Source organism: Gallinula chloropus (genome assembly GCF_964237585.1).
Source record: "Gallinula chloropus genome assembly, chromosome: 5".
Classification (NCBI taxonomy): Eukaryota; Metazoa; Chordata; class Aves; order Gruiformes; family Rallidae; genus Gallinula; species Gallinula chloropus.
Genome location: NC_140090.1, coordinates 42937909 through 42954866, shown reverse-complemented (window position 1 = coordinate 42954866; position 16958 = coordinate 42937909). Strand labels below are relative to the sequence as shown.

The window sequence follows — 16958 nt, the reverse complement described above, 5'->3', positions numbered from 1 at the left end:
TCATCCAGGCTGTCCCACCACGTCTCTGTGATTGCAGTGAGATTGTGGCCCTGTGACCGCACAAAGATATCTAACTCTTCCTGTTTATTACCCATGCTACGTGCATTCGTATATGGGCACTTTAGGGGGGCAGCAGATGCAGGTATCCTCAACAGGTCACAGGGAGATTTCCGACAGGGGATGGGCAATAGTGGCTCCACTGATGAGTCCTCAGGGCAGCGCTTTCTACTGTACAGAGCTAGACAGAGGGAGTGCATGTGCATGAATTAGCATGCACGGACTGCGAGAGAAGGAATTCTAGATAATTCTTTCTATAAAAATGATGTGACATGCATATTTAGACAGTACAGTGTATGTGTGTTTAGAAGTGCTTGGGTGACTCTGGAAAAAGGTCCTTTCCTTTATGATTTGTAATTGGAAAACCAGTAAATATCTATCTTCTTTGTTAGTTTCCAACCTTTCTTACAAAGGCTCCTCTTTTGATGCATTCAGTGAAAAAGTATTATTTCTGCGTTACGCTATCTCCTGCATATTTGTTTGCTCAGAACAAACCGAACATTTGCTCTTCCTAATTTTTAATACAATTGCTTTTTCTTCTTTCTTTTTCTTGAAATGGTGATGTGATTGCTTGCAACAAATCCCTAAAAAATTCCATGTGACTTTTCCAGCAGTTCCTCAAGGCTTATGGGCTTTTTCATCACAGCTCTTGTGTGCAGCAGGTTACTCAAGCACTGTAAGCAGGGTACAAGTCGCAGGGTAATCATGAGTTTGAAATCACTCTGCTGAAGTTAAAAAGAGTCTTCCTCTTATTTAGGGAATGTATTTCTAATATGATGATAACTATTACTAAGCAAACTGTTCTAAAAGAGGTATTGACAGCATGCTCCAACTCTAGAGCAGTCAGTCAGCTGGAAGTCATGCAAGTACGCTCTACATGACAGGAGACAGAAGGCAAAATCACCTGAAGTGCAATCTCATCATCATCTTTACTGCATGTCCAGTGAGGAGCTGAGAGTAACCTACTGCAGGAGCAGCAGTTTGACATGATGTAGTGGTCTGGCCCTGGCTGGAGGCCAGGCGCCCACCAAAGTCGCTCCATCACTCCCCTTTTCAGCCGGACAGGGGAGAAAATAGATGTTGAGAGGTTTAGGAGTGGAGATGAGGTCAAGGAGAGATCATTCCACAGTCAGCATCATGGGCAGAACACACTCAACACAGAATAAAGGAAAGAAAACCATCTAATCTATGACATTACACACACACAGAGAAAACAGAGTTGAGTAAATTTTTAAAATCTAAAAATCTTTAAACTCTTAAAAACCTAAAAATCTCAAAGCACTTCCCCCCACCCTCCCCTTCTTAGCAGTGTTCACTTTAGTCATAATTTCGCTCCCTTCCTCCTGCCCAGGTGTCTCAGGGGCTTTCGGTCAGTTCCTCCTGAGTTGTTTTCCTTCTTAGCTGGGGTGGGGGTTATTCCTCAAACCCTTCCTCTGCTGCACCATGGGGTCCCACCCACAGGAGACAGTCCTCCATGACCTTCTCCAACATGAGTTCTTTCCCATGGGGCTTCAGCTCTTCCCCAGCTGCCCCAGTGTGGGTCACTGCTATGGGTGCAGTCATAAATCACAGAATGTCTCTCAGTCCCCCAGGCCCAGACTGTTCCACCATGGGTTTCTCCAGGGGCTGCAGGGACATCTTTCTCTCTGGCACCTGGGGTGCCTCCTCCCCGCCTTCCCTGGCCTTGCTGTCTGCACAGCTCAGCTCCTTACATCTTCTCACTCCCTTCTCTGGTGACAAAAAGCAGCTGCTTGCAGGTTTTTTCTTCTAAATATTATTCCCAGAGACGCTGTGACCATCGCTGGTAGGCTTGGCTTTCATCAATGATGACTCCAGCCTTGCGCCGGCTGGTGTTTGCTCTGTGGGGCCCGCAGAGAGCTTCTGACTGCTTCTTGCAGAAGCCACCCCTGCAGCCCCCTCCTCCACCAGAACCCTGCCACGCAAACCCACAATACCTGGCTATTTACATGCTTAGGAAATCAGAGCAAAAATGTACTCTGTTCATTTGAATAAACAAGTTCAGCTGTTTGGTTGTATAAGAACAGAATCCTGAAGGAATTAATTAGTTCCTTAAGACACCATAGATGTTTATAAAAGCACACAAGATTTTACTGTGTCTGAAACTAATCAATTACAATGCTTGTGTCCCACAGGATGGGCTGACTCCTCTCCACTGTGGAGCAAGAAGTGGCCATGAACAGGTTGTAGAAATGCTGCTGGATCGTGGTGCCCCTATTCTTTCAAAAACCAAGGTAACTGCTACCGTTTTCTGCAGGGATAATCCTTCTACTTTTTTAAAATGTGATTCTGCACATCTCATGTTTTTAAGGGTTTGACAATAACTTTCCTATTTCACAGCTATTTAAAGTAACTGTGTGGGAGATTTCCAAAGTGAATGCCTTATGTAGCGCATGTCTGCATATAAAATGTGTTAAATTGAGATACACAAGAAAAGGTTTCTGTGCCAACTAAAAAGGCACGTATGGTAACCCTATCCCTCAGAATTTCAGTAGCTGAAAAATTTCTGCATCTCTCCTGGAATAAATACAGTGTGGTTACAATATATCTTCAGCCTACACCAAATTATCCTAAGGCTAGAGTTAGAGATAAGAGATAAAAATAGACAAATGTCTCTTTGCAGAGACAGCTCATATTTCCTTAGGACTTAGCCTGGTTACCAGTTTCTCCACTTTGTCTCTCTCTACAGTTTATCATGGAAAATTCTTTATGGGAATTTCAAATCACCTGTACCAGGGCATGTAGATTGCTTTAGACCCAAGGGTTGGTGTTAAAGTGCGTACTTGTTAGAACTCTCCTGGTGGTGGTCTCTGCTGAGCTGCAATTGCTGGCTTGAAACCTCAGGCAGCAGCCTGCTTTGTGGCACCACTGCAATCTGTGACTTTCCCGTTCAGGGTTGACATTTGGGTTATGCAGTTTGCTGAGGTTCTTCCCCAAGATAACCTTCCACTGCATTTTTTTTCTCTTAGGCTGTAAGCAATGTACTTCCAGCAAAAATATATTCCTTCCTTCTATTATGTCTTTTCTCTCTTCTGTCCTCTTGTCCTGTCTCAGTGCCCTTCTATATTCTGCTTTTCTCCTCCCTCTTCTTTATGTTTTTTTTTTTTTTTTTTTAGTTAGTTTTGGTTTTTTTTAATCCTTGCAGGAATATATTTAGCATTTATTTGGGGAGGTTGGCACCAGCGTACCTCAGCTCGGTGAGTCACTGGCAAGTGCTGTCATGGACAATCTGACAGACAGAATCCACCCATCCCTTGCTTGTGGAGTTTCCATGGACTCTTGCAGCACTGACTTGCAAACATCATGAGCAGGAGGAGATAGTAAGGGGCTGTCTAGGAGCCCCTTGGGGCACATCTCCACACTGTGGCCACTTTTGGAGCCTAGAGCTCATAATCCAGGGAGTAAGGCTCTTCTGTGCTCTCTTGTAGCTCAATCAGTTATTTAAAAAAAAAAAACCCTGCAAACCATCTTGCTTTGGTTTCTGCCATCGTAAATGAGAATCTCTTCCTAGGAACTACATTTCCTTGTTGCATGGATTTCGTGTCAGGTGTTATCCCTACACTTAACCTGTGGGTTTTGAATTTGTTCCTCTTTTGAGGACATACATGCAGCCTGGCCTAGAACTGACTATCCAAAATCAGGCAGAGGAGAACATGGGATAGTGGTTCTGAAATAGCCGAAGGCTGAAAGACACACTTTGGGTGTTGACCTGCAGAGGCTTGTGTAAACACCTTCAGCAAAATGGGAGCCTTCTCTCTGAAAGAGGAAAAACTATGTCATGTGTTAAAAAGTAAAGAGAAGAAAGTGCAGAGCTTCCTGAGTTTCCCTCTGATGTGCTAATTCTGCTGTTTTCAGAAGGTAAGCTAAGAAGTAGCGGAACCTCTGAATGACAGAATTTAATTCATCCATTTGGCACTATAGTACTGTGGCTCCATTCTCTTCAAGTTAAGTCATGTAGTATTGGAAATAGGGTACATCTTTGAAAGAACTTGAGCTTCACAAAGTTTTCTCATGTTATATAAACCTCAGAAGAATAACCAGGCTGCAGTTTGATAGCTGTTTCCTGTCACAGCTTCAATGTAGTGCTGACGCTTTTTCACACTGGAATAACTTCAGCTTTATTTCATGGGAGACAATGACCTAATGGATTATCTGGGAAAAACTGAATTGTAGGCCTGAGTATGCCAGTGATTTTCTGTGTGAGAAATTACAACTCTGTGTATCAAGTACCATCTTTTTTAATTATTCTTTTCCCAGGCTTGTTTGGCTCTCCATTTTTCTTGGTGTTTTTGTTGGTTTTGCTTTTGTGTTTTTCCCCAGAGTTAGTATCACTTTCCCTGATTAAAGTCCTTTGATGCAACTACAATGAGCTATATGTATCAGCTAATTTTATTTCTTCCTAGTCAGGCATTCGATACTCTGATCTCTATGGCCCTTTCGTTATTCTGGGTTTTTTGGCTTTTTGGGGTCTTGTTTTGGACTTTTTTTGGTTGGGGAGTTGGTGATGGTGGTGGGTTTTTTTAAAGGTGTAATGTGACTGTCACCATCTTTGATCAGTGACAGTCTTTGATCAGTCTTGAATTTCTTTACCTTTTAATACTTTCTTGATAATCTTTGTAAATACAGTTATATGACAGTGCTTATATAGTATCTCCACCAAGTCATGCATGGTGAGGGAATGCCTCTCACAACATGGACTGGAGAACATTGTTATATGTAATGTTTCTGTGTTAAAAGTGGGAAGCAAAAGCATTGAAATGTTAACTGACTTGTGTAAGATTGCAGAACATCACCTACTGCAATAGAATTAAGACCAAGCCTGGTTTAGGTCTTAAGAAAAGACAGTATTCCAATGATGTTTTGTCATCTTCAATTGCTTTAGCATCCAGTCTTGTCTCTTGCTCTTTTGTGTAAAGTCTGGCTAGTTGCTGCACTTTTCTCATCCATGACAGATTTCTGTCTAACATCTTCTTGATTTTCCCAAATTGATGTGTGGCTGATCTGCTTCCTTTCTATTCCATCAGTCAGCCTCTTTTGTACAAGTCTCTCCAATGAGGGAGTCCCATATCATCTTCTCAATTTCTTACTCCATTAATTAAGAATTATTGTGGTTTATTGGCTGTTATTGTTAAGAAAGACTTTTCACCTGAAGGATCTTTCTTATAAAAATGGAACAGAACAATGTATGAAGCCTTACAATTTTTTACTATCCCCTAAAAAGCATCACCTGTTATAAACTGTTATCAGGAAGGTTTGCTGCCTGAGGAAAATGAATCTCATTTTTTTCTATCCCTCTTTTAACTACACTAGCAGACAGTGAAAACATTTAAAATGCATTGCTACTATCAACCTTCCATGCAGATAATTGCTGTAGTAGCCTTTGGGAATGGAAGAGAGGCTTATCCAGCCAACATAAATCACAAGAAAGATGCCCATGAGATAATCTTACTTGAAAGATGTAACTGTGTCCAAGAATGTCTGCTTCTTGGCACTGAACATAAACTGGTTTCACATTCTGACATTATTAGCCTGTTGGCTTTCATCAACTTTCTTCTGTGTAGTTTTAAAAAATTATATCACTCTCTTTCCACCTTTATTCTGAATGTTTGTCATTACTGTTATGATATGGCCCTGGGAAGAAAGAATCTGCTGGAAAGCCTGAGATCTCAGCTGCTTTTACTTTGCTTCTCTGTCTTTGCTAACTGCAGTCACATGAGGGCACCACATCTGTGCGCAAGAGGGTCGGTTTCTTCACGATGGCAAACATTGCGTACCGTCACTCATTTCTAGATTATATACTATTATGTGTTACCAGGATCAACTCCTACGTTTGAAGCTAATTCTGGCATTAGAAGGCCTAAGTAATAAAATTTTTTAAAAACCCAAACACACAAACCACAAATGGAAGAAGGTGCATTGAGGCTGATCTGAGGAGCTCGCGTACCTCTGCTAACAAGACTTCTTTCATTCTGGCATATGGTTTTAATATTTTTTCATGGGATAGGGTCAGCCCTTTAAAGTTCTGAGAATTCTCTCTCATGTTTTCACTTTGGAAATGTAATATTTGTGGGCAGCTTGTTGAGGAATTATTGTAGTCGGTGCAAGAAACAATTCTTTAGGTTTTGTGCCTAACTGTGAATGTCTCAGGTGTTTCCCAGTTGAAACAGGGCTTTCCCACTGCTACTGGTAGGCCACATCATGGTGGTCTCATTCAGACTTTTTTAGCCCTGCCACCCTTGTAACTCTTGCTGTTGTACCAGTTTTGGCTCCACAAGTGTGTAATGAGCTGTAAGGCATGTCTACAACCCACCTTCAAGAAAATACTGGTGGAGGGATAAGAGAAGGTTGTAGTGATTAGTGAGCAATGCTCTGAGCTAGTCTGTCATGCCTGCTATATGCAGGCTACATTAGAGCAGTGAGTTTAATGTGGCTTGTAGAAACAGTGAGTTTCAGGACTTACAAAGTGCACTTTACATAACTCGAGCAACTCATCTGAACAATGCTGGCTGAAATATGCTGTGTATAGAGCATGGCTGACATGGTATGACTTTTTTTAAGGTAGAGCTGCCTACAAACTCTAACCAAACAAACTCCAAATTCCATGTGGCTTTTGCTGGATCAAGAACCCTTGTTACACTGAAATTAAGTTTAGTTTGGGTGCTCTCTGAGCTTGTAGATTTCTTCATATGACAAATGCTCTAAGAACAACACAGAGGAGTTTCATTTCTCTGAGCATCCTATAACCCATCAGTGTTGGTTCTTCTTGTTCACAGAATGGTTTGTCTCCGTTGCACATGGCAACACAAGGAGATCATCTAAACTGTGTTCAGCTTCTGATTCAGCATAACGTGCCTGTAGATGACGTCACTAATGACTATCTGACTGCGCTGCATGTTGCCGCCCACTGTGGCCACTACAAAGTTGCCAAGGTTCTCTTGGACAAGAAGGCTAATCCTAATGCCAAAGCACTGGTGAGTACACAGCGGGTTCCTATTCACAGCTAAACATTCTTCCAAAGTTGCAGTGAAACTTATTTTATTTTCTGCCTGCTGATGGCTGACAGTGAGGATAAGTGGTGTTGCTGCAGCCCAAGAGAGGATGCTCAACTTTCAAAGTGTTAATGATGTATTGTGCAATTGAAGTAGACCTTTGCTTATGGATGGTCAACAATGACTTATGAATTTCTAGTGTAACTAGAGTACTTTTCCCTCCTAGTAGCTTGTTATGATTCTGAATATGCGGAGCAGCTGCAGACGTAACTACTGTAGTGTTTGGTATGGAGAGAATTCTTATTTTCTAAATGTCTGCAAAGAGAAAACAAACAACTATGCTTAAAATGGAGAGAACTTTTATTAGTTCTCAAAGATGTGAAACAGTAGAAAGTACGAACAGGTTACATAACATATTTGTGGTATTTTATAATTACGGTGATGGAGTCATATGCCTTTCTACTTTAAATACAGCTTTGGCAACAAAACCTGTTAGTGTGATTAAAGCGTATACAAACTGAAGGCAGTAATGCATTTAGTTCAGAATTATGCTTGCCATCCATTGTTTCTAAAATGTCTTTTTGATTTGTTCTTCAATAACTGTTTCAAACAAATTTACGCTCTGACGGTAATTGGATTGACCGTTGGTTTCACAACCTGATGCTACTAACCCATTCCATTCCTGAAATATTGTGCGAACTCCTGAAACCCTCATGAGTCAGGTGGGATTGACTGTCTTTAAACCAGCACAGGCTCCATAGATTTCCTTCTCTCAGCTGCTCTGCTTTTTTGGGTCAGATCAACCTGTCATTGGATGTCTTTGGTCAAAGTATTATGATATCTGGGGTTTGTTCACTATAATCAGCAAGTGGGACAGGCCTGTAGGCTTGTGATATTTAATTTTGCGTCATCATCATCAGGTTTAGATTGTCAGGGTTGCTGGCGGTGGCCTCTCATTGGTCTGGTAACCTAGCCATGAATTCCTTTTCCCCAAAATCTTTCAGCATTTTCTTCTATTCTGTCCCCATTCCCACTCAGAACGACTGAATAGAAGCAACCTGAGCCCGAGTGTAGTGTTTGGAGCTTGAGCTTGCTCTTCCCTGAAATATCTGAGCTTACATTAGACATTGTCCTCAGCTAAGGAAAGAATTGAGAGCTGATCACACTTAACTAGAACAGACCAACCTCCTTGTTACAAAAGCATATGATAGTCTTTATTACGGGGCAGGTGAAAAAGGCTAATTTTGATCAGATCTGAGGGACTGGTTCTGTCAGCTGTTTTCAGAATTGTTCTGCAAAGGCCTTCTTGATGAATATACAGAGCGGCATCAGCATTCAGTGCTCCAGTGTTATTGTACCAGTCATGGATGCACTGGACAGCTTATTATCCTGTTTTACTTGGCTTCTGTTACATCATCTAATGCCAAATAAGTTGGTACTTTTAAACATCAACCCTGCTGCCCGTGCAAGTTTTTTTAGGAGATGGTGCAAAATAATTGTAATGATAGCACACTGGCAGATAATGAATTTAAAAAGTAGTAAGATTAGTTAGATTAGTTTACAAAAGGTTCCAAAGAGGTTGCACAGGTAAAGTGCTGTTTTCATCAGCAGTTCCAAAAACTCTAAAGAAAACCAAATAAAAAATAAAACCCCAACACCCCAAAAAATCTCTAACCAACCCCCCCCCCCCAGCAACAGTGGATATCAAAATTCCAGGTTTTGACAGTTTTACGTGAGCTGAGAATTTGTACAAATAATTTCTTTATTGGCATGGGCAATGTATTTCATAATTAAAACTGGCTATAGGAAATAAGTCTTTTTATTAGATGCTTTTCTCGCTTTTTACACGAACAATTTAGTGAAAACATTTTGTTAAAAGAGAGGAATGTTTTATATGAATTCTGTGCCTGATTATACTTTTTTAATAACATATGCAGTATCAAAAAGTATATTCTTTCTCATTTGCAGAATGGTTTCACTCCTCTTCACATTGCCTGCAAGAAGAACAGAATAAAAGTAATGGAACTTCTTTTGAAGCACGGTGCATCAATCCAAGCTGTGACTGAGGTAAAAAGTGATCCTTTCCAATTTGTTTTTGTTTTTCCTACAAAATTTATTGTAACTCTATTGATTTTAATTTTTTTCAGTTATTTCTGAAACAGCATGTGCCGCCATTCAAGTCAATAATTATTTTCAACTAGATATTACCAAATAATAAGTCTGAATGATTAATTCACTTGCCCCAGTGGATAACAACAACCAAACCCAATTTATATAATTTAGCACTACAGTGAGGCAACAAGTAAAATGTAACAGACTTTAAAACAATTTTAAAATATGTTTTTTAAAAGGTTCATTTCTGACAGGTTTTGCCTGTAATTTAATGCATGAAAGATGAAATTCACCCTGCAAAGGAGAATAAGGTAAAGACTGGGTTTCACTCAAGCCCTGCTTTGCACAGACCTTGTTTTGGCTCTCCACACAGAAATTATATTCCCCCGCCATCATGGGTCATTGCAAATCAGTTAGACAGCAATCAATATGCTATTACTTCAGTCAGCATGAGACGGTCTACACCCAGTTATTGGTGCAATTTAGGGATTAATTAAGTACCTATGGAAAATTTGGTTTGTGTGCATATACTCAGTACACTAAGGTCACGGGTATGAATGTGTAACCAATGACAAAACGTCAGGTTAGAAAATGATAAACAATTCCATTCATTAAACAAGGTACAACTGGGAGCAGCTCATCTCCCCACAGCAGAGTTTCATTTGATGCATGGGGTTCTGTTCCAATTATTCACCAGTAATTCATATACAGCTCCCTTCTTGGCTTTCTTGAGAGAGGACTGAGCCTGCTATTTGTACCAGCTTGCGCATCACCAGACTAGTTTCTAAAATCCACGGAGCTTGTAGGTGCAGCTTGCAGGGTCTAGTTTGAAGTCATGTTAGCAAATGAGAGCCTTAGCAGAAGACATGACATATCTATCATCCCTATTAATCAGTCACTGTGGAAGTAGTAAACTATCTATTCAATTTTACCCCTTTGAAATACAAAGAATTAAAAGAATGAAAGCAACAGCAATCCCTAACTACACTGTTTTGGGTGAGTAAATCCAGTTAACGGTCTGATCTGTATCCTCTGAATTACTTTTTCAAAAGCCAGAGGTCTTACTTTATTTCCTGTGGTTGCCTCGCTGTGATCTCAAACCACATTGGACTTAATTTCCTGAGATTCACCAGGGTGCTTTCCTGCAGAGCTTCACGTTCCTTCCTGCCTCTCTCGCTGGCTGTCAATGTGGTAACAGCCTCTCAAGGCAGATCAGGAACTAGCACTTAGCATCAGTGCATAAGCCATTATTTCTCTAGTAAGAAAGGAAGAGTCTATCTGGCCATCAAAGTCAATTGGCTATAAAGCTTCATGGTATTCCTCCCCAGAGAAACCCTAGAGCAAACAACAGTTGGCTGTGAAATTTCAATAAGCAATGCAAATACAGAGGAAACAGTACTAAACGTCACAAATAGTTGTTGTTATTTGAAAATTATTTGAAGCAACAAAAAGAAACTACAGAGTCACCCAGTTATTCTGCCTTCCTGCTGTTGTCTGCTGTTCTGCATAGAAATGTGTTTTCCTTACCTCTTCCCTTCTGGGACTTACGTACATCTGTGGGGAAGCTCTAGATCAGGGGATTTCCAGGGATCCACTGAACTTCCTCCTTGGTAGCAAAACCTTCCTTCTGCAGCCTTTGGCTGACTGTTGCTACAGCTGTGTGGAAGCATCTGTGAAGAGGCTTTAGGCTAATGCTACTTGGAGAAACGTTAACTACTGATTGGATTTCTAAAGCAAAATCCTTCAGGTCATGCCCTGCTAAATGACTGCTCCCTTTTCCCAATCCCCTTCCTCCCTCTCTCAGTTCTTTCCAGTTGGTTTTTGTAACTTGTGTAAGGGCAGTGGTGCAGATGGTGAAGGGTCCACGAGGAAACAGGGAGTTCTCTTTAGCCCATGTTACCTGTGTCTGTGCCTCTCTGACTGGATGCCACAGTTTTGAGTTCTCTTTCCTAGAGAAACAGTGGGGATGGACCTTACCACCAAGTTCAATAGGCCTTATCATTCACCCAAAAGCAACTGAATTTGGTGGGGACGATAGACACTGCATCTTTTTTTGTTACTTTGCTAAATGTTCCAGAAAGACCTATCTTTGTACTGGAAAAAATTCTACCTATTATTTTTTTCTAGTTCAGAATGAGCTTTAGCTAAAAAGTCAAGGAAGAAATCTTTTTTTCAGCTGAAATCAGCTATAGATGAATTAATTCCTATTTATTTAATTCATACTCATAGCTGTCTCCAATTCTGTGCGTACTTTACTTTAAGCATTCAATTGTATTTTTGAGAAGATAAGATCCTCTCAGAAGAGCAAGCACTTGGCTTTACTTACCTCACAGATTCATGGGGCAACTTCTTTTTTCCCCCATAGCATTCTTCTTGACAAAGAGTGTGGAAGTAGATATTAAAGTTTGATTTTGGTTTGCTTTCAGTCGGGTCTAACTCCAATCCACGTTGCTGCCTTCATGGGACATGTAAATATTGTATCACAGCTAATGCATCATGGAGCATCCCCCAACACTACCAATGTGGTGAGTAACAGACACAACTGTGAACTTATTGTAGTATCTGGGAGCAGTGCTGGTGTGAAGAGCCCGATTATGGTGTTTGCTACTTGGGTAGTTTGACAAGGTGAGGAAACCTCAAAGCATCTTTAAGCAGATGACTCTATTCTCTTTATTTTTTTATGTAAATGAGGAGAACTTCTTGTAGCTTTTCATATGTAATTTTTTGAGATGTATACTTGACTGTTGAGCGATGTTTTCCCAGGACCGACCCCGGGGACCTACCATTTAAGGGAAGCTCTGCTGTTATCAACAGATTGCAGCAGATTGTCGGGACATATTGCCTATGTCCACACAGCCATACAAGTGGCTTTTCTGCTGGATGTGCCCTGTGTGCCCTAAGGCTCCCAGGGCACGTGTAAGAACTGAAGTCATCTTTAGATGGATATTTGAAATGGGAGGAGAGTCCAGGCTCGTACATTCTTTATAGCAGCTGGGCCTCAAAATTCTCCTTTCACCTTCCGTTAGCACGTGCAGTGAGAAGACGATGTTTTGTTTGAGTCTTCATCTGCTAAACCTGCTGGATTATATAAAAATGCAACACTGTTTGCACCTCAGCAGGCTTTTGTACCTAAAGATGTATTGGTATCTGAAAGCACAGAAAGTGGTTTCCCCTCTGGAATTTATTCTGGTTTCCTTGGATTTGTATTTCATTAAATCCATGAAGCCTTAGATTAATGTACCCTGTAATGGTTATTTTTTCTTCTTGTTTGCTCATCCCAGCGCTTGCCAGATAACAAATGATAGCGGGGCATAGGGCATTGCAGGAGGAAAGCCAAAAATGTGTGTATCTGAATATACAAAATTGAAACATTTGGATTTTTTACTAAATTAAGACTCTATTTAAATGGATGGCGGTTTTAGCACTGTTAATAAAACCTTGGTAAATACAAGAATTGCACTGTGCCTTGGCAGCAGAAGGCTACTGACAAAGGCACTGCTGTGTTGGGAAGCTGACCCTGAAATAAATTTCTTTGTAGCATACTGCTAAGAGGTCAAATATTGACTTAATCTCCTATCTTGCTCACAGACAGCTACTGCAAAAGACTCTGATGGAGATTATCCCGAACTGGGTCACCAGTATTTTTGTATTTATGAAACATGTTGGGGTTTGTTTTTCCTGCAGCATGTTTTTAACGATATTTTGGTTTTGCTGCTGTGCTCTAGAGAGGAGAAACGGCGCTGCACATGGCTGCCAGAGCTGGCCAGACGGAGGTTGTTCGGTACCTGGTACAAAATGGAGCTCAGGTGGAGGCTAAGGCTAAGGTAAGGTGATGGGCCAGGAATAATAACCCTGGATTCTTCAATGTGGTGACATTCATCTTGTGTGTGCTTTGGGAGTAGACAGGGAGATGAAGCCTTGATGTAATGACGACTGGTGTTTTGTCATGTATTCTTTTACTGTAGTCACGAGTGATCTGTATGTAAGAGAGAAGGCAGGAAATGTCAAGCCAACACCATGCATGTTTCTCCATCAGCTTTTAATATAAACCATTCTGTGCTTGAAGAGTTTTGCTTTGGGGTGGGAAGCAAGGAGGGAGGAATGCCTCAAATCAGCTTTTAGTTCTGTGAAACTCTGATCCCCATGCTGCTGGTGTCTCCTGTCACTAAAGCACCAGCCTGTATGCATTCAAGAGTAGTTGTACTTCTAAGGAACACCTCCTGAAGTGAGAGGCAGCACAGTAAGGGGATGCACCATAGGGCTGGAAAGAAGGAATAATCACAATTTGGTGTATAGATTGAGGAAGATACGGGGAAAGAGAAAGAAAATGGCCAAGAACCACTGAAGAAACATACAAAATCATGGAAATAGGAGAGTTCATGAAAGAAGCAAGGGAAGGAAATAAATGAGTGCAATAAATAGTGGCCTTAATAGGTAACACCAGGAAAACTTTCTTTTCCAACAAGAAATTTGGTTTTCACTGTGAAATTATCATCTGTGAATTGTCTTGCAATTAAAGTTGCTAGAACCCTTGACTAAGTATTTATAGCAGATACATTTCATATCTGCAAGCAGCCTGACAATAGAAGTGAGTTATGTGGTCAGTCTGTAAATCTCCAAAGACAATCTTGGAACAAAACAACTCAGAGGCAGAGGCATGCAAATATTTTCTAAATAGTTTCACACAAGGAATTGATTTGTGCAAACTGCCATTGCCTGTGATCTGTTTGTTATCACAAACAACAAGTAAATAGAAGTAATAGATTATCCACCAGTGCTAGCTAATTTGGGCAAACAGCACAAACTGGCGATATTTAAAAACTGTAAAGGCTCTTCACCAGTGGAGAAGCAGCATTTGCATCCTGGTGCGCTCCGATCCTAAAGCCCAAAGGTGTAAAATCAGTGTTGTGGGATGGGGACAGTCTGAAGTCTCCCTACAGAGAACAGCCCGAAACTACTCTGCTGCAGGACGTGGGGTAGCAGCATTCAAAAGGTAGGAAACTCAGCAGGTAAAAATGGGGAGAGAAAGGGATTTGAATTGCTGAGGAACAGGAAAAAGTAAGGTCATGGAGTTTGTTGGCCACACTGTTGTGATAGTGTGTTAATCCAAAGATTAGACAACTGAGAATGGGGAGGACTCAAGTATGAGACCAAATAATGAATAAAGAAGAAATTATCTAATGGACACTTAGGACAAGGACACAATCAACCACAGTATTTTCACTGCAGGAAAATAAACAATAAGACTTATGAGAGAGCAACCCCTGTACTTAGAACTATTAGGATTATTGTGTTCTGAATGAGCAGTGAGAAAATGGTGGTGGATTTTGGTTATGTACTCTCTAAAGTTGTCTGCAAAATCCCAAACAAATCATTCATCCATCAAAAGGCAGAAAATATGATACTTAATGCAAATTATGAGGCAGTGATGTGCTAACCAACTCAGAGTGTCCCAAACAGCCGATCGGGTTGTAAAATGTTGCTGAGAATCATAAAGAGATGGAGAGGTGAGGAACAGAGCTATGTGTTCTCTGCTTTAAGCAAGGTCTCAAATTCAGAAGGAAACTCAATGTACCTTAGTGGCAAAGCAAAGTGAGGCAAATCCAGATTAAGAAAATCGATTGGAGGGATTGTGTCTCTGGAGTCTCTGTGATGCAGCAATAAAGCGCAAGACATCTTTTATTATATGACAATGAGAAAGTCGGTGTGTGATATTCACTAGGAAAAGACGTCATTACAATTAACGCTCATCTGCAGTTTGTAAAGTGGTAGAATCAGAGCAAGTGCTTTCTGTGATAATATGAGCCTTAGTTTTCTTACATAGGGCTGTGTTGTTTCCTTTGTGTTTAGGATGACCAAACGCCACTGCACATTTCTGCTCGATTGGGAAAAGCAGATATAGTACAGCAGCTGCTACAGCAAGGAGCGTCTCCAAATGCAGCTACGACGTCTGGCTATACACCCCTGCATCTTTCTGCTCGAGAAGGACATGAAGATGTAGCTTCTGTCCTTTTGGATCACGGTGCATCTTTATCTATCATTACCAAGGTAAGGGAGGTGCAAAAGTCATAGCTTCGATAGTAACAGATACCTGTGGCAAGTGCCACTTGTGAAGTCAGTGCTGCAACAGTCACATGCACATACAAATAATGTAAGAACTGGCTATGTTTGTAAAAAGGGTACAAAGCTTCAGGCTTTCACCTCAGGGCCTGATGTGTTAAGTATCCCAGGCACCAGACCTGTGTTTTCTCAGAATGAAAGGAATGCAGAGCAGAAATTCCTGATGAGAGGTGATAAGATCTTACCAAGCTTTGTCCTTGGGTCTGGTGTGAAGAAAGGAACTGACTCTTCTCTTTTTACTGTTGTTTTTATGGAGACAGGGCTTTGCCTTGCAAGAGAAGGCCTCCAGGCATGCCAGTCTGGTTGGGAAGCTGCAGTCTTGTGGCCTGTGCTCAGGGCTGTGTAAGGGGATGGACGGGAATGCCATTATCCTTGTAGATCAGAGACAAACCTTGCTCTGAAAAAGAGTTCACAAGGCTGCTATATAACTGCTTCCTCTTACAGAAAGGATTTACTCCTCTACATGTGGCTGCGAAATATGGGAAAATTGAGGTAGCCAACCTCCTGCTTCAGAAGAATGCATCTCCTGATGCTTCTGGAAAGGTAGGACAGAAGAAATAACTGCTACTTGCACAGGAAATATCTTAATGCACATAACATTCTAATAATATCCTTCTACCTACTTACCATCACGCTAGTATCCACAGCCTGGGTTTAACTAGGATGGGTTTTATGTAATATTCCGGTCCCTGGTGGGGGCTGCCCAGAGTCAGCAAACTCTTGACAAACGTGATGTTTCTTGTCATTAAATGACCACAGAACTACATCTCTCTGTACGTATCCAGAGGAAGGGAGGCAAACCATTTCCCCGTCTTCCTGCCCAGACTATTTGCAGTCCTTATCAAAGTGCTCTGGCAGCTGGCTCTGCTCCACCAGCTCTCAGGACAGAGGGGCAAAGCCCTGTAGGACCTCAAGCTTTTTAAACCAGCCCAGCTTGGATTTTTACATATCCACTGCAGTAAAAGAAAAACATTGCCCAGAGTGTGACCTCAGGGTCAAAATTCCTTACCTGCTCTGTCCTGGGGACAGCAGAGAGATGTGCTGCTCTGTTTCTCTTCCCTGGGAGAAGTGGAAAGGGTATTCACAGCTCAGTAAGGATTTTCATATCCTTATGGTTTATGTTTTGGTTCCAAATTATCAAAGACTCTGGATACATGAATGAGTGAGAAATATTTTTTTCACCTTATGTACTGCAGTTTTCCAAACCCTTAAGTTTTCCCTGGTGAGGGTCTCTAACACCGCTTGTTTGTTCTGCATGTGTTTTTAGAGTGGTTTAACCCCACTGCATGTAGCTGCACACTACGATAATCAAAAAGTGGCACTCCTACTGTTGGACCAGGGAGCTTCACCTCACGCATCTGCCAAGGTACAAGTGCTGATCTCTCTGGGGGAACAATACCTGGGCTTTTGTGTCACTTTATTCCCTGTCTACAACTGCTCTTTCTAGACTGTTTATGCTTGCAGTTACAGGGACCTCAGTGACCTTGTTTATTAACATCTCCCAACCACAAAAAGTTTTTAGAATAATTCTGCAGGTGAATGAAATAACAGTAAAAAAACAAACCCTGAACATAGAAACATTTAAAATCTCTAGTCTCAATAAAGGTCAGTGTCGGCAAATACAGAGTCTTGCTTTGACTTGTCCTCAGCACCTTCTTCAAG

General features: G+C 41.3%; 1 protein-coding gene across 1 annotated transcript in view; it reads left to right on the top strand.

Annotated features, from left to right (window-relative positions):
• ANK3 (ankyrin 3) overlaps positions 1–16958 on the top strand; it is a gene marked incomplete at its 5' end in the record, with an annotated part of 223232 nt that overhangs the window by 98600 nt on the left and 107674 nt on the right. The window contains 8 exons of the mRNA XM_084265470.1: positions 2211–2309; positions 6849–7046; positions 9033–9131; positions 11603–11701; positions 12902–13000; positions 15027–15224; positions 15741–15839; positions 16564–16662. Coding sequence (XP_084121596.1) covers positions 2211–2309; positions 6849–7046; positions 9033–9131; positions 11603–11701; positions 12902–13000; positions 15027–15224; positions 15741–15839; positions 16564–16662 — 990 coding nt within the window. The remainder of the gene's footprint in view (positions 1–2210; positions 2310–6848; positions 7047–9032; positions 9132–11602; positions 11702–12901; positions 13001–15026; positions 15225–15740; positions 15840–16563; positions 16663–16958) is intronic.